The sequence below is a fragment of the Magnolia sinica genome, chromosome 15 (genome assembly GCF_029962835.1).
Source record: "Magnolia sinica isolate HGM2019 chromosome 15, MsV1, whole genome shotgun sequence".
Lineage (NCBI taxonomy): Eukaryota > Viridiplantae > Streptophyta > Magnoliopsida > Magnoliales > Magnoliaceae > Magnolia > Magnolia sinica.
This window is the reverse complement of record NC_080587.1, coordinates 25,533,398-25,556,188: the sequence shown is the minus strand read 5'-3', so window position 1 is coordinate 25,556,188 and position 22,791 is coordinate 25,533,398. Positions and strand designations below refer to the sequence as shown.

Here is a 22,791-nt window from a genome sequence, read left to right as displayed (position 1 = left end):
CTAAGGTCATTCATACCTTGTAAGCAATATATGAACATTGAATCTTCTTTTGCTTCAGTTGATAGTCGTTCTTTGAAGTTCACGAAGCTTGAGATCTTGACATATGATGAAGCTTGAACTTGAGACTTTTGAAGCTTGAATTTGACTAACATGGAAGCTTGAGCTTGAGGTTCCAAGTAAAGAACTTTGTCTTGACTTGGACGAAGCTTTGAAAACTTGAACTATTGAAGCTTGAAAGATTGAATTAACACTTAGTGTTGTACTTGAACATGAACATGTAATCTTGCATTTGAAGTTCTTGAAGTAAAGACCTTTGATCTTGTACATGAGATGCAATGTCTTGAATTTGTAGATGAGCTACACAAGACAGATTCCAAGAGGTTTTGGCACTACAAAATTTGATAATAATAGGAGCTAGAAAACATAGCACTTACAATCTCCGCCTTTGTCAAATTTGTGACTAAACACACTTCATATAAAATAAGCATAAAATGTATAATAAAGAATCATGCATCAATTATCAATATAAACCAATTACAACCTGGTTAAAGAATCATGCACCAGTCATTAACAGGTTAAAACAATTCGCAATAACTCCCCCAACAATACTCCCCCTTACTTACTCCCCCATATAAAAAAATAGTGGATGACTACCTATCCATCCACACACATATCATAAGCATGATAAAATTCTCCCCCTTTTTGTCACAACATGACAAAGGAAGGAATCATTAAATGATAGTGGAAGTAGATAAATAAGGAAGAATAAGAAGAGTAATAAGGAATAAATGAACAAGATAGTCAAGATATTAAATCCATAAATAAGCATTGTTCAAACATGATCAACCTCGTTCAACCTAGAAAATAAAACAAATCCATGTATCTTAAAAGTTATTACAAACCACATAAGCAAATACTAATCAGAACCCGAAGAAGGAGCAGGTATGGTATGATCAAGTTGATGAAGTCCCTTGTTAAGGCGCCTAAGATGCTTACGCATATATTTGAATTGCAAATCATGGGACACATTCATGTTTTCTACCTTCTCCTCAAGTGAGTGCAACCACGCATCAAAGTCAGATGGTTGATAATCAGGATCATCTGCTGAATCAGATTCGATCTCATCAAAAATATCATCCAAATTGATGTCATTTGGAGGCAAATCACCCTCCTCTTCATTTACGGCATCAGCTCCACCAACACCCACATTGACTTGGCCTAGGGTCAGCTTTAAATTCATCTTATTAATATTGGAGTTGTTGAATGGTAGGTGATGAATGGGAGCTTCTCCTACAGGCATAGCCACTAAATTATGTGTGGCCAACACAGTCATAAGATACGCGAAGGGAATGTCACTGTGTCCTGGATGGAGATGGAACTGAATGATACAATGACAAATCAAAGAAGGAAGACATACAGATGTACCAGAGATGATGAAATAAAGAATACGGACCATGAACGTAGTGAGTTAGGTTTTGTTACCAGAACGAGGATAAACATTTGAAATGAATATCCTGTGAAGGATTCTGTATCTAGGTAACAAATACTTTGAGGCAAGTGCATTTCCAGCAGTATTTCATTCCGCATCTACATTGCACAAACCTCTAATAAGCATTTGCTTCTCAGTTTCAGATGGTTTTGCCACTAGAGTGCTAATGGGAATACCGTCATCATTGACAGATAAATCATTAAGCAAGAGATAAGATTCGATCCACATCAATTAGACCTTCTCTGGTTAAGATAGTGAATGTTAGATTTTCAGTAAAAAAAATCAGTAATATAAGCATACATAGCTTGCGCAATGGAGCAGTATGCCGACCCACCCTAATATAGAATGTTATCCCATCCTACAGACTGAAAGAGAGGACGGATATCAAACGAAGCTAAATGATCAACATTAATAGGTCGTTCAACTATAACATTGCGCAACCTAATATCCCATACATAAGAGGGATCATCTTCGGGTGACCGAAGGTGGCACACTGTTATAGGAGTTGATCGAGAAGTAGAAGGACCACGAGATCCTTTCTTCTTGGCTCTACTATCCATTTGTACCAAAGATAACAAAGAACAAATAAATTACAAAAGAGGTAGAGAGGGTTTTCACTAGATCAGATTTTTGAGAAGAAAAGCCCAAAAACTACTATGAATCAAGAAATAAACCACACCAATGATGAAAAATGAGTGCAAAGAACTTGATTTTACAAGGAAAATGAAATCCATGCACTAACCTTGAAGAAATAAGAGATGGGTTCGACCGGTCAACCTAGGAGCCGTTGGAGAAGACACCCAAAATGAGAAAGTTGATTTTCTACCAAATAAAGCATCAAACCTACGCTACACGGCTAGTCGAGTACATGCTCGACCGGTCGTGCCACAACTGGTCGAGTTTGTACTCCACTGGTTGTGCACAGCTAAAAATATGCAATTTTAATAAAATTTGAAGTTTTAAACATTTAAAATAACAAATATGTATATTATGATACAGAAATTCATGAATAATTAATTCAAATTGCACATACTTAGATCAAATTTCAATTTAGCAAACCTGCTTTTGTCGAGCGATTTTGTGAATATGTCAACAAGTTGAGTCTCGGTCGGAATATATTCCAAAGAAATTGTCTTTTCTTCCACTAATTCATGAATATAGTGATATATAATGTCAATGTGCTTGGTTCGTGAATGCTAGATTGGATTTTTAGATATATTAATTGCACTAGAATTATCACAATATAAAACCATAGAATCTTGTGCAATTTTGTAATCGCTTAACATTCTTTTCATCCATACAAGTTGAGTACATGCATTACCTGCCGCAATGTATTCGGCCTCAGCAGTTGAGAGCGATACGGAAGTTTATTTGTTACTTTGCTACATAGAAACAACCACCACCGGTTGACTTTCGATCATCAATGTTACCAGACCAATCAACATTAGTGTAACCAGCTAATTGTACACTAGTATCATGTGGATACCAGAGACCAAGATCAGCTGAACTAGCGACATATCGCAAAATGCACTTAACAACAGTTAGATGTGACTCTTTAGGGTCAGATTGATATCTAACGCAAATTCCTATGCTAAATGCAATATCAAGTCAGTTTGTAGTTAAATAAAGCAAATTACCTATCATACTACAATACAATTTAGAATTCACACTCTTACCTATAGAGTCCTTTGAGAGTTTTAAAGTAGTACTCATAAGAATATCAAAATTTTTTTCATTCTTAATTCCGAACTTTTTAACTAAGTTCAGAGCATATTTGGTTTGAGAGATAAAGAAACCATCAGGTTGTTGTTTAACTTGCAACTGTAAAAAATAATTCAATTCTCCAACCATGCTCATTTCAAATTTAGACTACATAAGATTTGCAAACTCAACAGTCATGTTGGCACAGGTAGATCCATAAATAATATCATTAACATAAATTTGCACTATTAAAATGTGATCATTATGTTTCTTTACAAAAAATGTCTTATCAACACTTCCCATTATAAAGTTATGACTTAGTAGAAACTTATGCAATTTTTCAGACTATGCCCTGGGAGTTTGTTTTAAACCATAGAGTGCCTTTTTTTAGGCGGTATACATGATCAGCATTCTTAGGGTCTTCAAAACCTGTTGGTTGTTCAACATACACTTCTTCATGCAAATCGTCATTCAAGAAGGCAATCTCTACATCCATTTGATATATTTTGAACTTTCTAAAGCATGCAATGGAAATAAATAGTCTGATTGATTCAAGACGAGCTACTGGGGCAAAGGTTTCATCATAATCGATGCATTCAATTTGAGTGTACCCTTGTACAACTAGCCTAGCCTTGTTTCTAATAATATTACCAAGTTCATTAGACTTATTTTTGAAAATCTATTTTGTTCCGATAACGTGTTTATCTTTAGGTCTAGGAACTAAGTACCAAACATCACTTCTAACAAATTGATTGAGCTCTTCTTATATCGCCACAATCTAATTTTTATCAGTAAGAGCTTCTTTTACGTTAGCTGGTTCTATTTGAGATGTAAAACACAAGTAATTACACATATCTTCTAACTGTTTACGAGTGCGCACACCAGTGAGAGGGTTTTCAAGAATCTGATTAGTTGAATGGTCTTTAACAATCCTTAGTTCAGTGTTATTTTGACTTAATGAAGTAGCTGATTTATCAATTAAAATAACTTCATCATTTTCTGAACTTGAGACAGGTGTATTCAAGTGATTGTCGATAACCACATTAATGGACTCTTGAATTACACTGGTCCTCTTATTAAGGACTCGATACGCTCGACTATTCAGAGCATACCCTAAAAATATCCCTTCATCACTTTTGTTGTCAAACTTGCGCAGATTTTCTCAGTCACGTAAAATGTAGCACTTGCTGCCAAAAACTCGAAAGTATTTGATAGTAGGCTTCTTATCAAACCACATTTCATATGTCATTTTACTATTTGATTTTCTAGTATAAACATGGTTAATTATATAACACGCAGTATTTACGGCTTCGGCCCAAAGAGTTTTAGGGAGCTTCATACTATTTAGCATTACATTTGTCATTTCTTGATGCACTCTATTTTTTCTTTTTACTATACTATTTTGTTGTAGTGTTTTGGGCGCAAAGAATTCATGTGATATTCTCTAATCACTGTAAAACTTCTCAAAACTGTTATTCTCAAATTCTAATTTATTATCACTATGGATCTTACAGACTTGATATCCTTTTTCTGTTTGGATACATTTAAGTACCCTTTTTACTTCATCGAGAGTTTCTGATTTGTTCCTTAAGAAGACTACCTAAGTATATCTGATAAAGTCATCAACAATTACCAGTATATACTTATTGCCTCCTCGACTCTCTGTTCTAGTTGGTCCAATAAGATCTATGTGGAGAAGTTCTAGCAGTTTAAATGTGGCATTAGAGTTCACCTTTTTATGAGTACTCCTGGTTTGTTTGCTGATCTGGCATTCACCACATATTTTGTCTATTTTCTATATTTTGGGTAAGCCTCTTACTAACTCTCTTTTGCTCAATCTATACAAGTTGTGGTAGTGAACATGTCCAAGGCGTTTATATCATAACTCGGTTTTATTGGTATGGACCATGTAGTACGATAGATTAGATGAGCTTGAATCACTCACAATGTAGCAGTTTTCAGACGTTTTGCGACCAGTTAATATTACAGAACCATTTTTATTTAGAATTTCACACCCTTGGTTAGTAAATTTTACACTATGATTATTATCGCATATTTGAGAGATGCTTAATAAGTTGTGTTTTAACCCTTCTACATATAAAACATTCTTAAATAAAGGGAGGTTAAAGAGTTGAATCATACCTTGGCCAACAATCCTGCAGTTGCTACCATCACCAAATGTGACTGAACCACCAGTCATGTCTTTAAGATTGGTGAACAGACCTTTATCGCCTGTCATGTGTCTTGAGCAACCACTGTCTGGGTACCACTTTGAATGGCTAGAAGCTTTGAAAGCAGTGTGGGCAACCAAGCAAGTAACTTTAGGAACCCATTTCATTACGGTCTTGGGTTTAGGAGTATAATTGGACTTCTTATGTTTGTAGTTGTTATAAGACCGACCCACTGAGTTAGATTTTAAGAGCTCCTTAAGTAAATCAACAATTTTCGCGGCTAAAGGATTACGATTCTAATTTTTATAGTTGATATGGTTACTTTTAGGTTTTAAAGATTGAAAAGTCTTAGCATTTTTAGAATAGTTTTGATTCAGACTTTTCCCTTTTAAGTTTGAAGACTCTCCTTTCAAAAATTTGGGTAGAGTATTCTCATGTTTGGGAGGAATACTTTTATCATAGCCCAATCCAGATCGATCGCCACATTTTCTGAATCCAGATAAGAGTTTTTCTAACTTAGGATCACCTTGGGCATACCTCCATGTGTCTTTTAAACTCAAAAGTGAAGAGACTTTAAGTTTTAGCTTTTCATTTTCAGATTTTAAGTTTTCAACTTGGGAGTTTTTAAAATGTAAGTCGCACTTAGTTTTTTCAAAACAATCTAAAACGTGATATTTTTCTAAAACAAGAATATCAAATTTTCTTTAAGTTTTGAAAACTTTTCTTTCTGGAGTTTTAGTTTTACAGTAATTTTACAACTTTCCTTGTATAGTGCATTATATGCATCTTAAAGATCTGCTTCAATTTCATGATCACTATTCAGATTTTCTTCACTAGTTAAATCATCATTATCTGAAAAAGTGAATTTGGCTAGAGTCATAAGGGCTTTAACTTCATTACCCGACTCGGTTTCAGAGTCTTCTGGTTCAGAAGAGGCTTCAGGGCTTAAAGATTCATCCCAAGTAGCCAACATATCTTTCTTTTTAAGTTTGTCCTTTTTAGGACACTTGTTTGCTAAACTCCCATATTCATGGCAGTTGTAACATTGATTGTCTTTTAAAGATTTTCAGGTTTTAAATTTAGATCTTTTCTTTTCATTAGGTTTTTGTAAATCAACTATCTTTTTACTTTTGAAAATCTTATAAAAAATTTTAGCTAAAATAGCCATATCATCTTCAGAATTTTCTAAATCAGAATTACTACTTTCTTGAGAAATACATTTAGAAGATTTAAGGGCGATAGATTTACCTTTAGGAACTTTAAAAGTTAACTCATAAGTCTGTAATGAGCCAACTAATTCTTCTACCCTCATATTATCTGTATCACGAAATTCCTATATCGCAGTCACCTTTGAATTAAACTGTTCAGGCAGTGAGCGTAGTATCTTTGCACAAACTTTACTTTCTAGGATTCTATCCCGAAACCCCACATAGAGTTCACAATGTTATTCAATCTTGTATAGAAGTCCATGAAGGTTTCATTTTCTCCCATACGTATTTCCTTAAATTTGGTTGTGAGGATTTAGACTTTAAATTTCTTAACAATTGTTGTTCCCTCGTGTGTCATTTTCAAAATATCCTAGACTTGCTTTGCAATATCACAGGATATAATTCTTTCGAATTCATCCGGTGATAGTGGGCAAGTTATGACATTTAAAGCCTTTGCATTAGCACTACTCTCACTTTTTTGAAGAGTGGTCTAAGAAAAATAAGGTGAAACTCTTAATGTTTTAGATCCGTCTGTACCAGTTACTTCAATGGTATGAGGGGTCTAATTAGTCACTGTGGCTTGCCACATGCTCTCATCCATGGATTTTAAGAAAATTCTCATCTTGGCTTTCCAATAGACATAATTAGAGTCATCAAATGGTGAAGGCCTAGTGACTGAAAGGCTATCAAAATTTGACATCTTAAAAAGCTCAGATCGATTAGCTCAGGAAATTAATCCAAAAAAAAAAAAATTAAATCGAGCTATTAGGCTCTAATACCAATTGAAAAGGTGGAGCTAAAAGTCCTAAAGGGGGGGGGGGGTGAATAGGACTATGCCAAATTAAAAAATTAACAATGAAATTTAAACAAATAAATAGAGATAGCGTATAAACAATTCTATAATGCTGAAATGAATAACAACCTAAAATGTACAAGTATTGAGAGGTTGATACAGAAGTTTTTCTAAGGACAACCTTACACCAAAAACCAAAGGTTTATGGTAGGACAACCTGATTCCTAGAACGGTCTATGTATCAAACACTCAAATTGATACAGAGGAATAAAGAAATAAATAGTAAAGGAAATGACTAAGCTATTACAACATTCCCACAATTGCATAAAAGAAATTAAAACATTCTCCACAAATGCGTAAAGGGAAATTACAACATCCACAAAATGAAATAAACAATTAATCACCACAAGACCAAAAATTATAGTGTTTCGCTTGTATGTACACCAACTGTTTAGAAAAAACAGCCACACAACTACTCCACTCCTAATATCCTCACACAGTGGATATTAGTATTCACTATGAAATAGGTTTTTCATGGTTCACCTAAAACCCGCACAATTGTGTCTTTCAAGTGGGCTTACACAATTCAAAAACCCTACACTCTGAGTGTTCTGGATCACCTCAGATAAACCAAAACAAAGAGATTTTTCTTGCACAATCTCAATGAAACGAAAACAATGAATTTAGAAAACAATAAAATACTTATTTGGATATTCTCCTTTTAATACAGCCCGGAAGAACCAATTCGGAGTAAAAGTTCAACGTAGAAGTTCAATGTCTACACTCACTTATAAAATGGTTCTAGGTTCTAAATGATTTTTAAATTAAATCAAGCTGGGCTAGCTCGATTTGATTTTGATTCCAAGAAATGGAAAAATTTCAATCCCTCTTTCAAATAAAATTGGAATGCAGAATACAAAAACAAATGCAAAAAAGCCAATTAAAGAGAATATAAAATAAGAACTAGATCGTTTAAGAATATTACTAACTTATCTCTCAGAGCGGTGCATTGATTTTGCTTGAATTAAATATCAAGCTCTAAATTTCGTGTTCTTTTTATAAGTGCAGAAATCGCATCTTCGACTGGTTCTGAGGTCGGCACGACTAGTCGAAGGACCAAAAAACTTTTGAAAATTTGGGCGCAATAAGATTAGACCATTCCACGACTAGTTGAAAGGACCTGCTCGACCGGTCGAGTGGCCTCCACGACTGGTCGTGTGGAACTCAAATTAGTTGCTAGACTTTGAGTCGAGCCTATAAGACTGGTCGAGCACTGTTCACACGACCGATCGAGCAGTCTCCAGGACTGGTCGAGGCTTTAACAAAAAATTCTAAAAATAAGTAACAACCTTAGGACTGGTCGAGAATTTCTTGGACTGGTCAAGCCAATGTTAGGACTAGTCGAACTTAGTCTAAGACTAGTCGAAAAACAGACTATACACTTATAAAATGACCCAATTAAATTATTTATTCAAAATGACCTATCTTATGGTCAATCTAGGGTCATTCATACCTTGTAAGCAATATATGAACATTGAATCTGCTTTTGCTTCAGTTGATAGTCGTTCTTTGAAGTTCACGAAGCTTGAGATCTTGACATATGATGAAGCTTGAACTTGAGACTTTTGAAACTTGAATTTGACTAACATGGAAGCTTGAGCTTGAGATTCCAAGTAAAGAACTTTGTCTTGACTTGGACGAAGCTTTGAAAACTTAAACTATTGAAGCTTGAAAGATTGAATTAACACTCGATGTTGTACTTGAACATGAACATGTAATCTTACATTTGAAGTTCTTGAAGTAAAGACCTTTGATCTTGTACATGAGATGCAATGTCTTAAATTTGTAGATGTGCTACACAAGACACAAATTCCAAGAGGTTTTGGCACTATAAAATTTAACAATAATAGGAGCTAGAAAACATAGCACTTATAGTACAAGAAAACTAACTTTTACTGACAAAAATTTTCATCGTTAAATCCAAATTTTTCGTAGGTAAAATGTTTTACCGACGAAAATTTTTGTCGGTAAATTCGTCGATAAAAGACCAAACGTAAAGGCTTTTACCGACGAAAAAAATTTTCATCAACAAAGTAAGACTTTTACCGACGATTTGTTTCGTAGGTAAAAATATTTACAAAACTTGTACCGATGAATTTTTTCGTTGGTAAAAAATCTGTAAAAAAACTTTTACCAACGATTCTTTTCGTAGGTAAAAATATTTACAAAACCTTACCTACGAATATTTTCGTAAGTAAAAATATTTACAAAACTTGTACCTACGATTTTTCGTAGGTAAAAATATTTACAAAACTTTTACCTACGAATACTTTCGTAGGTAAAAATCCTTACCTACGAATATTTTCGTAGCTAAAAATATTTACAAAACTTATACCTAAGAATATTTTCGCAGCTAAAAATATTTACAAAACTTGTACCTACGAATATTTTCGTAAGGAAAAATATTTACAAAACTTTTACCTACAACTATTTCGAAAAATATTTACAAAACTTTTAACCACGATTAGCTTCGCATGTAAAAAACGAGGATGAGACTTTTACCTACGCAATATTTCGTAGGTAAAAGTCATTTTTTTTTTTTCCAATTAAATTTCGTAGGTAAAAGTCTCTTTTTTTCCCCACTATTCCAGCACAAAATTCCTGATATACACCTGTTACAATATATTTCATCATATTCTTCCTAATATACACCTGTATATAATATATTTCATCATATTCACATTCACATCCATCTAAACCCAAACTACGTAAATCCATCCAAACATAAACTACATTCATCCAAACATAAACTACATCCATCCAAACACAAACAATCTTATCCACATCACATTCATCCACGCATAAATACATATAAGTTTAACATCATAAATAAAATACAAAAAACTATTCATAGCCTATTTCCTGGTGGGGCTCACAAAATTCAGTGTGGTGAACACATCGCCGACTGTGCACACACACCTAGGTCCTTACTCATGCCTTCATGGTAGATTCAAAATAGTTTCAATACAAGGTCACGAGTTCAAGTACCCATTGTGGCCGTAAGTGACTCTGGTGTGTGAGTGTGTGTTAAAAGAAAAAGAAAGAAAGAAAATGCTGATTTATCTTTTGGGTTGAGCCTAATGGTACTTGGTGATTTCTCATCAGGTAGAAATTATTATTAGTTGTTTTTAGAAAGGTGAGATTAGGCCACTTATAATTATATTAACATGATAAAATGTTGTACGTATATTTGAGCAGACACCACAAAATAAACAATCCTATGGAAAAAAATGAAAAGAGAGAGAGAGAGAGAGAGAGAGAGAGAGAGAGAGAGAGAGAGAGAACATATGAGAGGTGATCCTTATCTCCTTTGATGGATTCAAGCTGCATGTGCCCTACCCAACTTCCTATAAGGAGAAGTTATATGGGTCTTGGAATAATGTTGGTGACAAATCCACCTTGTCTATTAATATTATCATATTGTGTTAGGACATGACTCTAAAAATGAGATAAATCCAAATCTCAAATAATCTATGCTATAAGAGATAGTGGAGATGGAAATAGATGCATTGTGATGCTTGAGTTCGAGTATGCTTGCCAACAAAGCAAGATTTTCTTGTTTGTTGCCATGTGATTGGGCTACATTATTATATACTACGTTTGATGCAGCAATGCTGGCAACGTTAATGATGACTAGGACTTGCAGTCACAATGCAAGAAAATGAGAAATTTCTATTTGTATCAATGGTAAGCAGAGGATCTAGATTCGTGATGCTCATATGTCATCCAAATTGTTTATAAAGTCATTACCACTAAAATAAACTGAAAAAACACAAAAGTTTGCTAATCCTAAACTCTTATATCCCAAAGAAGGTTTGAATGTAGGCGTTCAATCTCTATTCTTATTTGCCATGTGATTCACTTGAGTATGGATTTACTTCATTTTTAGGCACATGTCCTAACATAAGCTTATAAAATTGAAAGACAATGAATTTCTCAAGAATATCAGAGTGAGCCCCACCTAGATTCCACCTTGGTGGGGAACACACGCAATTCGAATCCCCCTCTAACCACCTTCCATGCCTACAAAAGAGGATAAAAATCATCATAATAAGAGACAACAGCTAATGTCCTAACAAGGTATTCAATTGAAATCATACAGGAAATAGGCTATGAATAATCTACTTGTATAAGGATAATTCTTTAAGATTGTGTGTGGGCCCATTCAATCGGGTTCGGGTTCAGGTTAAGGTTTGGGTTTTCAAGTTTAAGTTTAGGTTTAGGTTAGGGAGTTGAGATTAGGATTAGGTGTAGGTTTAGGTTTAGGGATTTGAGAATACATTTAGGTTTTAGGTTTAGGTTTAGGTTTTAGGTTATAGGTTTAGGTTATAGGTTTAGGTTTAGGTTTTAGGTTTAGGTTTAGGTTATAGGTTTAGGTTTAGGTTTTAGGTTTAGGTTATATGTTATAAGTTTAGGTTATAGGTTATAGTTTTTAGGTTAAGGTTTAGGTTATAGGTTTTGGTTTAGGTTAAGGTTATAGGTTTAGGTTTAGGTTATAGGTTTAGGTTAAGGTTTAGGTTTAGGTTATAGGTTATAGATTATAGCTTTAGGGAATTGAGAATAGGTTAAGGTTTAGGTTTAGGAAATCGGGTTCGGGTTCGGGATCGGGTTTAGGTTTGGGTTTTCAAGTTTAGGTTTAGGTTTAGGTTAGGGAGTTGAGATTAGGATTAGGTGTAGGTTTAGGTTTAGGGATTTGAGAATACATTTAGGTTTTAGGTTTAGGTTTAGGTTTTAGGTTTAGGTTTAGGTTATAGGTTTAGGTTTAGGTTATAAGTGTAGGTTATAGGTTTAGGTTTAGGTTAGGTTATAGGTTAAGGTTTAGGGAATTGAGTTTAGGTTATAGGTTTAGGTTTAGGTTTTAGGTTAAGGTTTAGGTTTAGGTTTAAGTTATAAGTTTTGGGATTTGAGAATAGGTTTAAGTTATAAGTATAGGTTTAGGTTAATGTTGTAGGTTATAGGTTTAAGTTATAAGTTTATGTTAATGTTGTAGGTTATAACTTTAGGTTATAGTTTTAGGTTTAGGTTTAGGTTTAAGGATTTAAGAATACATTTAGGTTTTAGGTTTCGGTTTAGGTTTTACGTTTAGGTTAAGGTTACAGGTTTAGGTTATAAGTGTAGGTTATAGGTTTAAGTTTAGGTTAGGTTATAGGTTAAGGTTTAGGGAATTGAGAATAGGTTAAGGTTTAGAGAATTGAGAATAGGTTAAGGTTTAGGTTTAGGAAATCGGGTGTGGGTTCGGGTTTAGATTTGGGTTTAGGTTTAGGTTAGGTAGTTGAGATTAGGATTAGGTGTAGGTTTAGGTTTAGGGAATTGAGAATAAATTTAGGTTTTAGGTTTAGGTTTAGGTTATAAGCTATAGGTTTAGGGAACTGAGAATAGGTTAAGGTTTAAGTTTAGGAAATCGTGATCGGGTTCGGGATCGGGTTTAGGTTTGGGTTTTCAAGTTTAGGTTTAGGTTTAGGTTAGGGAGTTGAGATTAGGATTAGGTGTAGGTTTAGGTTTAGGAATTTGAGAATACATTTAGTTTTTAAGTTTAGGTTTAGGTTATAGGTTTAGGTTAGGTTATAGGTTAATGTTTAGAGAATTGAGTTTAGGTTATAGGTTATAGGTTTAGGTTATAGGTTATAGGTTAAGGTTTAGGTTTAGGTTGTAGGTTTTGGGATTTGAGAATAGGTTTAGGTTATAAGTATAGGTTTAGGTTAATATTGTACGTTATAATTTTATGTTAATGTCGTAGGTTATCGTAGGTTAAGGTTTAAGGAATTGAGAATAAGTTAAGGTTTAGGTTTAGGGATTTGAGAATACATTTAGGTTTTAGGTTTAGGTTTAGGTTTTACGTTTAAGTTAGGGTTACAGGTTTAGGTTAAAAGTGTAGGTTATAGGTTTAGGTTTAAGTTAGGTTATAGGTTAAGGTTTAAGGAATTGAGAATAGGTTAAGGTTTAGGTTTAGGAAATCGGGTTCGGGTTCGGGTTCGGGTTCGGGTTTAGGTTTGGGTTTTCAAGTTTAGGTTTAGGTTAAGGAGTTGAGATTAGGATTAGGTGTACGTTTAGGTCTAGGGATTTGAGAATACATTTAGGTTTTAGGTTTAGGTTAAGGTTATAGGTTTAGGTTTAGGTTGTATGTTATAAGTTATAGGTTATAGCTTTAGGGAATTGAGAATAGGTTAAGGTTTAGGTTTAGGAAATCAGGTTCGGGTTTGGGATCGGGTTTAGGTTTGGGTTTTCAAGTTTAGGTTTAGGTTTAGGTTAGGGAGTTGAGATTAGGATTAGGTGTAGGTTTAGGTTTAGGGATTTGAGAATACATTTAGGTTTTAGGTTATAGGTTTAGGTTAAGGTTAGGTTATAGGTTATAAGTTTAGGTTATAGGTTATAGGTTATAGGTTAAGGTTTAGGTTTAGGTTAAGGTTTAGGTTTAGGTTATAGGTTTTGGGATTTGAGAATATATTTAGGTTTAGGTTTAGGTTTTTGGATAGATTCAAAGCTCAAGTGGACCTCGAAACGAATTAGGGCAACAAAAGTTTTCGATCTAGCCGATATTTGTGTTATTCCTTCTTCAGGTCTAGGTCTGTGTGAACTTACCAACAGGTTGGATCTCAAATAACCACCATGGTGGGTCCTAGGAGGGAATCAACGGTCGAGGACACTGTCCCCACCATGATGTTTAGTTTTAGGTATTAGTTTTAGGTGTAGGTTTAGGTTTAGGGTTTGCTCCAACAATTTCGAGCTAATACATAAACACGGCCTGTCCAAATGGCCAGGCCACTCCAATGATGTTCATAAGAAATGGACAGCTTCATCATGGTCATAACAGTGGTTCCCACCTTCTAGGGACCCCCACTCAACATCCGGATAACTCCGACGCACATCCGGGTCTGCTCCATCAATTTCGAGCAAATACATAAACACAGCCTGTCCAAATGGCCAAGCCACTCCAATGTTGCCCATAGGAAATGGACAGCTTCATTATGGTTATAACAGCGGTTCCCACCTTCTAGGGACCCCCACTCAACATCCGGATAACTCCGACGCACATCCGGGTCTGCTCCATCAATTTCGAGCAAATACATAAACACAGCCTGTCCAAATGGCCAGGCCACTCTAATGTTGTCCAAAAAAAATGGACATCTTTATCATGGTCATAACAGTGGTTCTCACCTTCCAGGGACCCCCGCTCAACATCCGGATAGCTCCGACGCACATCCGGGTCTGCTCCATCAATTTCGAACTAATACATTTAAAAATAACATAAAAGGTAAGTAAAGTAAGAAACATCCATATGAAGATATTGAGGGAAATTACTAGTGTATCTATATTCCTTCTATGTACTAGGTTGATTTTGAGTTGATTATGACTAAGATGTTAATATTACATTATATGTGATGAGGGTTGCATTACTAGTGTATCTATATTCCTTCTATGTACTAGGTTGATTTTGAGTTGTTACTTAAATGATAAAACTTGATATCATTTCACTATTGGGATGGATGCCTTAAGGCATGTCATTATTTGTTCATATTGCATCCTCTATGATACACAAGAAACATAGGCAAATAGGCACTTATTTATAAGAAACTTAATAGCAAGTAGCATTTGATGGAAGATTTTTATTTTCATTCCTCCTCACAATCTTAGGCAATGACAAGTTTCATTAGCATTGCCTTCCCATATAGTAGAAAACTATGGAAAGTTTGTCTTCAAAATTTAGTTAAATTTACACAAATGGAAATGGACCCTTTCCAACAGCTCCGGGTAGTAAAGGAAATAATATCTAAAACCACCCTGAATGATTTGCTATTACCCAATTTGCATTTTGGTGATTGAAATAGAAGACAAAAACAATTTATATTGCCAAAATGGGAAATGGGTATTGTATACTAGAATGGTTTCAATTACCAAAATGGAAGATGGGTACTAGCAAATCAAAGGGGTGGGAATGCATAGTGGCTCCCCAAATGAAACACTTACTAATCAGCTATCTATAAAGAGGACTTGGTGGCATGACATACCACTAGACTGCCATCTTCTAAACTTGTGGTGTATCTCAAAGTCCAGAAGTTACGTGGAGGAGCTAAGGTTGTTGGAGCATACATCTGAAAACAACTGAGATGTCAATGATCTGGATAGGGGAGAGAAGTGATGGTTCTGATAATGGACAGAGATGGGCTAAAGTCATACTACTCTTACCAACCTGCATGTATATCAATTCAATTGTCCCTCTGTTTCCAGCGGGAAACATGTTGAAGACTTCGAGGCTTCGGCAATCCCGGAACCAAGATGGACAATCTTTGAGGATCTCTGCGATCTGTCAAAGGATGGAATTGAATTACTGGTAGTTGACCAAATCACTAATAACTAGGAAAAAAAATTATTCAACCCCCGACTTCCAAATGAATTGATGGAAAACCACGAAATGTCTTAACTGGCTGAAAATAATCAAAATGCATTCTAGTTCCTGAAAATGCCTTGAAGAAAAGATTACATAAAATCAGAAAATAAGCACAACAATCAAACAAAGAAAATGGAGAAACCCCACAAATTTACAATCTATCCAGCCTCCTCAATCCAGTATATTAGTATGCATCATGGCCACCTAAAATCATGTATAGGTTTGCAACTCAAACAGTGATGAGTACAAATTAAATTGTGGTGAAGAAAGATGGGATTCAACGTACATTGCCCAACCTAGCTGATGTCTTTTGTAAGCCTTCGGCAATAAATCCCTATCCAACTACCAAACAAAACACAAAAAGTTAAAAAAAAATTAAAAATAGAAAATGTAAGTGAAGAAGAACTAAACATAATGCAGTAAATGGAAAATCGACAAAGACCTGAATTTCAATTGCAAGATTTTCAACAATTCTCAAATTGAGGGAAAATGGAAAATCCAATAATCCTATTGTGCAACTTTCTTTCATCCAGAACAATAATCTGATTTACACTAGTGATGATTGGGGGTTGCTCTAAAATCTTCCATTGAAGACAACTCAATTAACAAGATAATAGTTCAGGCCGCATTAGTATAAAAAATAAACAATGTTCCCTCCTTTCACCTCAACTGCCCATTTCCATACTCATAGAAGAAGTTTAGAATTTGAAACTATGGATTGGAGGAAAAGAAGCAAATATATGACTTCAATCCTTTACTACTGGATTTAAACCAGAGACTTGAGCGGGAAGCATTTAAAGAGGAATTACCAGATCCTTGGCAAGAAGATATGCATTATACTCATATTTTCAATTTTGTACCAGAGGGCCAATGGTCCAGAGACCAGGCCATTGGTCTGTTGGGCCCTATCATGGATGGACCAAGCCCCCCAGACAGGAAGATCCTAGCCACCAAGCTTAGTCCTCTTCTTTTTTCAATTGAATGTAGACTGATGATGTATTTCTCAACCTACTCATCTACTTCCGGACCACACCAAAAGTTAGGCTTGTCCATTAGAGGAAACTTTTGATCCATTCAGAATACAGCTCAACATACCATTGATCTGGATAAATGAGTAGTGGGCTCCACTTTTACAAATGGAAGAAAGTAAAATGTGCACATCCTTGGGTCGAGGAATAAGACTTCGTTTTTTCAAAAAAATAAACTAGGATCATATGATTCCTTCCCTTCTAAAAGCATGAAACTCTTGTTACTGAAAATTATAAGGTTAAGCAATAGAAAAGAGTACAGCTTCTCACAAACTGCATTGAGAACTCAAAAGGTAAATGAACATTGGCATACTCTGGGAGGACATTGCCGCGTGATCGGAGGGATTTGGAGGGCAGCGACTTGAGGTCCCTCAAACCCAGGCGGCAACTGGTCATCAGAACCCATTCCTGTTGAATGACAGATAAGCACAATGAAAGCCTGAAAGTACGTCATAATTAAAGGTCTAAAAGAAGAAAAATAAAAGAAAAGAAAATATTTGAATACCCTCTTTGCAAGTAGTCAGATATCATGCATGTCCATGAAGCAGCATCTCTCTGAGGCATTCTGTCAAACAGCCAACGAGCAGCCTCCAGATCCCCACATTTTCCATACATATCAATCAGAGCATTTGCCACGGAAACATCAAATTTGAATCCTCTCCTATTTATAATCACATGAAGTTCCTTCCCTTTCATCATCTGCAACAGGCCCAAACGGGTTTTCAAGACATGCTAATAGGTGAATCCTTTGGCAAGGACTCCAGTTTCCTGCGTCCATGCAAAGAAGTGGATCGCATTCTCAACCAGGGTTGTTGATCTGACAATGAAGACTGACCTCAATGATGTTGCCGACTAAGGGAGCTGTTTGTTGAGTTTAATCTTTTCCTGATTAGTTCAAGATTCATTCTCTGCAACTCTTCCTGAGAGAGAAATCAAGAAATCAGTCAACAAGAGAGAGCATGCACCCAATTTTTTTAGGCGTGGATTGGGTACCTATGTGGGGCCCACACTATGATGTATATGGTTTATCCATTCCGTCCATTTATTTTTATAAATACATTCACGGAATGATAGAAAAAATGAGTTATATTGAAGGCCAAACCGAACCACACCATAGGAATTCCTACCATGTGGTCCACTTGAGCCTTCCATATACCTTATTTTTTTGGAAGATACCATAAAATTATATTTTAAAATAGATGGACAGATTAGATAGAACACATATATGGTGATGGGCCTCAAAAAGTCCCTTTCATGACCATTCATTTCTAGTGGTGTACCAACTACAGTTTATATCCGTAGCTAAAATCCTACATGTTCTGTATCCTTTACTCATTTTTTTAGTAGTGTGTTTTTACTCTTCATACACCTATATGTGGCCTTATATACTGATTGGATGAAAAATAAACATTATGGTGGGCTTACAAATTTTTCAACGGTGAAAATCATTATCTCCACTACTGTTTTTGGTGTGGTCCACATATACGTGGGAGGAAGAGAGAGGGGAAGAGAGAGATAGAGAGCGAGAGGAGGGAGAGCGTGCGAGACAAGGAGAGAGAGAGAGAGAGAGAGAGAGAGAGAGAGAGAGAGACTGTCAGCGTGGCTTACATACCGATTGAGTAGCGTGTTGGCTACTAAAGTGATGTCACCAAGTTCTGTGCGCCCCACTATGATGTATGTGTTGTATCCACACCGTCCATCCATTCTGAGATATTATTTTAGGGCATGAGCTAAAGAATGAGGTAGATAAAAAGATGTAGTGGACCTCACCACAGAAAACAGTGGAGAGAGTAGTTCCCACCATTGAAACTGTCACGCCCCAAACTCGGAAACCGGGCTCAGAAAATTTTCGATCGCCAAATCCGGTGCCAACAGCCTCCGTAGTACCCCATTCTCAGCTCCTAGCGTCCATACGCCAGATTCCGATCCTGGAATCCTACAAGGAGGATTTTTCAACTTACATTTAACTCATAATAAGCATAACCACAAGTTTACCCAAATCACAAAGGCAATATCATCATCACATATTCACTAATATAAACATTTGAATACAGTGCTGAAAAGAAAAATACATATGACAAAATCAAAGCTCCAGAGGTTCGCTGCATGCTCCAAGCTCAACGCTGCTACAACCTAACACCACCTGCATGCATCTATCGTGCATAAGCTTATAAAAAGCTTAATTGGTGGTGAAAGTGTATGCACAAGGTAAGTGTCAAGTAAGCAATATCAGAGTAATGAGAGTAAGTGGAAATACTGATAAACTCATAATCATACAATATCAGAAATATTGGAAAGATCGTAAATCATACGATATCAGAGTAATGTGAAAACATACTGATAGGCCCATAAATATCATTAGCCTTATCCAAGCTATGCGATGCAAAAATATAATAAAAATAATATCATATCCTAATGAAGCAATGTACATCAGCTATGTAATGCGGGGACAGTAAGCCAAATATCAGATGCTGATGATGCAATGCAATATGCTGTGCAAATGAAATGACCAAGCTGGAGTGAAGTCGGGATGATAGTACGTAGTATCGCAGGCTATGGGGTCCATCACAAAGGACTTCTATCTAAACCAGTCTCATACCTAAATTCGGATAGTCAGACTCAATGTAGTAGACTCCTGATCTCAGGTTAGTCTTGCGCCCAATCGAAATCCTCGTCATTACGAAGGTACACAATAATTAGTTACGCATCATCAACCCAAGTGGATAGTGAATAAATAAATAAATGAATATGCAACTCCTACTCAATAAGTCCACATATCAGTACGATTTCTCTCTGAGATCATCACCGTGGTCTAGTACACTCTACATGCAAATCGCCGTCCACTGACGCGTGACCATGCAAGTGGAAGAGACCTCACCATCCACCTGGCCAGTAGTCAACCCATATTTACCCGGCACGTCGATAGCGGACTCATTCACGAGCTGGTCAAACTCAGCCTAGTAATGCCCCCTACCCTTGGGCGGGTAAGGCCACACCCCCTTCCAACCGACTACGACACAGTGGGAGACGCGACCTCCTAGTATTCGTCTCTCATACGCTCATATATATCCACTTGGTCTCGACGTTGGGGCGTCTCCTAGCCATGGAGGTCTAAAGATTTTCACCCAAGGACATCTATGACACCCTTATGTTAGAATCAAACATTTTCGGTGTCTCATCTGGCCATCCACGATATGCTTGTGGAGGCTATGGCCCTGATATCGCTAGGGCGTACAATAGTCACAACACACAATGCAAGATGCATGAGTCATACAATCTAGTCATGCATCAATCCTGCGCATACCGTGCACTCATGTAAGATAACCTCCGCCTATCAGGGAGTCTCATAATAACCTGCCCAATGACATATGCAATGGTCAACCACATCTCATAACAAGCATGCAGATGATGTGTATGGGCATGTATCATGATGTTATGCTGTCACATACTCATAATCGGTATTAATAACTGGCACCGACAATCGGCCTCAATAATTGGCATCGATAATCGACCTCAACAATGTGGACATTTAACCAACATTGCCCCCAAGGAGTGGCCCACAAAGCCTAACATATAGTGGACCCATGGCCTCACACAGGGGCCTAATATACAACACCATGAGCCTCAAGAGCTTAATACATATCACGATGGGCCTCTCACATGGGCCTACTATACATCACAATGGGCTTCATCACCTGGCCCTTAAATGTATCACAATGGGCCTCATCACATAGACCTCATATTCATCACATTAGGCCTTAAACACGGGCTGAATACATATCACAATGGGCCTCAAATACGGGTCGCATATACATCATATGGGTCTCGACAATCGGCCTTGGCAATCGAAATCGGCCTCAACAATTGGAATCAGCCTCAACAATCGGAATCAGCCTCGACAATCAGATCGGCCTCTACAATCGAAATCGGCCTATACAATCGAAATCGGTCTATACAATCGGCCTCAATAATTAGAATCGGCCTCGACAATTAGAATCGGCGTCGATAATCGGAATCGGTCTCGATAGTCAGAATTGGCTTCAATAATCGGCCTCGGCAATCGAAATCGGCATCGATAATCAGAATCAGCCTCAACAATCAGCCTCGATAATATGAATTGGCCTCGATAATCAGAGTCGGCCTTAACAATCGGAATCGGCTTCGGCAATCGGAATCGGCCTCGGCCTAACAAAGGGCCTAAGGGAAGGTCACAATGTGGACATTTAACCATTATTGCCCATCATTGTGGGCATTCAACCAACATTGCTCCCAAGGAGTGGCCCACATAAAGCCAAACGTATCGTGGCCCATGACCTCACACAAGGACCTAATACACATCACTACGGGCAGCATCACATGGACCTAATACATATCACTATGGGCCACATCATATGGGCCACAAATACATCACATAAGGCTTTGCCTATGGGCCTCGAATACATCACAATGAACCACAACCCATGGGCTTCAAATATATAATTGGTGGGGCCTACACATGGGCCTCTAATAAATAACAGGTGGGCCTTGCACATGGGCCTCAAACACATCAAGTGGGCTGCATCAATGGGCCGCACTAATGGCCCTCATAAACATTAAGTGGGTCACATCAATGGGCTGCACTAATGGGCTTTATAGATGGGCTACAAATATATCAAGACAGGCCTCACAGATGGGCCACAAGTATATTAAAGTGGGTCACATCACATGGGCCACAAAATACATCAAAGTGGACCTGACGAATGGGACATAAAAATACATCAAGATGGGCCTCACAGATGGGAGCTTGGATTACATCTAAAATCATTTCAATAGTTGAGGTGCAACATATGTATCACCGTACACTATCATTCCATGAGGCACATGGCCCACTAATGATGATCAGCACTGTCTAAACATCATCAAGGTGAATCAGCACCATCCATGCAATGGACGGTGTGCGTGATGCACATACATCAGGTGGGCCCAAGGCTGCATTTAGAGAAAGAGGTGGGTCCCACCGTCCCAGACAGTGGACGGTGGTGATTAAAGCATGCATCATGGTGGGCTATCCACGTGGGGCCCACCAGCTATACAGATATAGTATATTATATTATATTATATTATATATATATATAGACTCGTCCAGATGCATTAAGGATCCCACGTCCAGCATGGATAAAACACTATATCATGTGTGGGTTCCACATTACGTGGGCCACACACTGATGAACGGCATAAACATCACAGTGGATTCCACCATCCAGAGAGCTGGACGGTGTGGATATAAGATACACATCATGTGGTGCCCACATGGGTGAACGGTTGGATATACAGCATACATCACGGTCAGGGCCCACCTGACCTACTGACATCATACAGCAACCATATGGCTGGTGTGGGGCCCACGTCCAGACAGATGGATGGTTAAGATATATCATATACATCACGGTCAGGGCCCCACCAGCAGATGGACGTTGTGCTCAGAACACACACATCATGTTGGGTCCTGAACCTGCTGACGTACACGGCAGCTCCCAGCTGCAAGATTTCCACCGTCCAGATGGACTATGGGATGTAACACATACAATCGTGGTGGTCCACCAGGGGAAATGGATTGACGGTGCCATGGCTGCAGGGCAGCATGGATAAAACGCTCACATCACGATGGATCCCACCGTCCTTGCTGGACGGTGAGGATTTCACAGGTACAGAAGGCAGGCCCCATATGTTTTGCACGGGTGAAGGATAGACAGTGCAGATAGAATGCTGCGTCATGGTGGGACGTGCATGGCACCGTCCAGATGAACGGTGCCGATGACATACATTCAAAACGGTGGGAGGTCCACTTGCTTGCTGCACTACAGTAGCAACAGCCAAACCGCTTACAAAGGTGGGTCCCACGTGGGGCCCACCAGATATATATATCAGTATATGTATAATATATTTATATATATTATATAATATCATTATTATTAT

General features: G+C 37.2%; 1 protein-coding gene across 2 annotated transcripts; it reads right to left on the bottom strand.

Annotated features, from left to right (window-relative positions):
* Nucleotides 1–15,024: 15,024 nt before the first annotated feature.
* On the bottom strand, nt 15,025–17,788 carry LOC131227308 (homeobox-leucine zipper protein HOX9-like). 2 transcript variants are annotated; one of them, XR_009162189.1, is made up of 6 exons: nt 17,342–17,788; nt 17,150–17,244; nt 16,095–16,150; nt 15,964–16,012; nt 15,611–15,724; nt 15,025–15,512 (listed from the first exon to the last, which is right to left on the bottom strand). XR_009162189.1 is itself a non-coding variant. In XM_058223080.1 (4 exons), exons 2-4 carry the CDS (start codon nt 17,240–17,242, stop codon nt 15,399–15,401), a joined length of 321 nt encoding a protein of 106 aa, XP_058079063.1. In that variant the 5' UTR covers nt 17,243–17,244; nt 17,342–17,788; the 3' UTR covers nt 15,025–15,398. The 2 variants fall into 2 exon arrangements, 1 of the variants encoding a protein (XP_058079063.1); XM_058223080.1 differs by lacking the exons at nt 15,964–16,012; nt 16,095–16,150.
* Between the last annotated feature and the right edge of the window lie 5,003 nt (nt 17,789–22,791).

Coding starts and splice junctions, on each gene's coding strand:
- LOC131227308 (XM_058223080.1), bottom strand. CDS start 17,242: ATGGGTTCTGATGACCAGTTGCCGCCTGGGTTTGAGGGACCTCAAGTC. Junction 15,725..17,149: donor CGCGGCAATGTCCTCCCAGA/GTATGCCAATGT, acceptor ATCCTTTGACAG/ATCGCAGAGATCCTCAAAGA. Junction 15,513..15,610: donor TTGAATTGATATACATGCAG/GTTGGTAAGAGT, acceptor AGTTGTTTTCAG/ATGTATGCTCCAACAACCTT.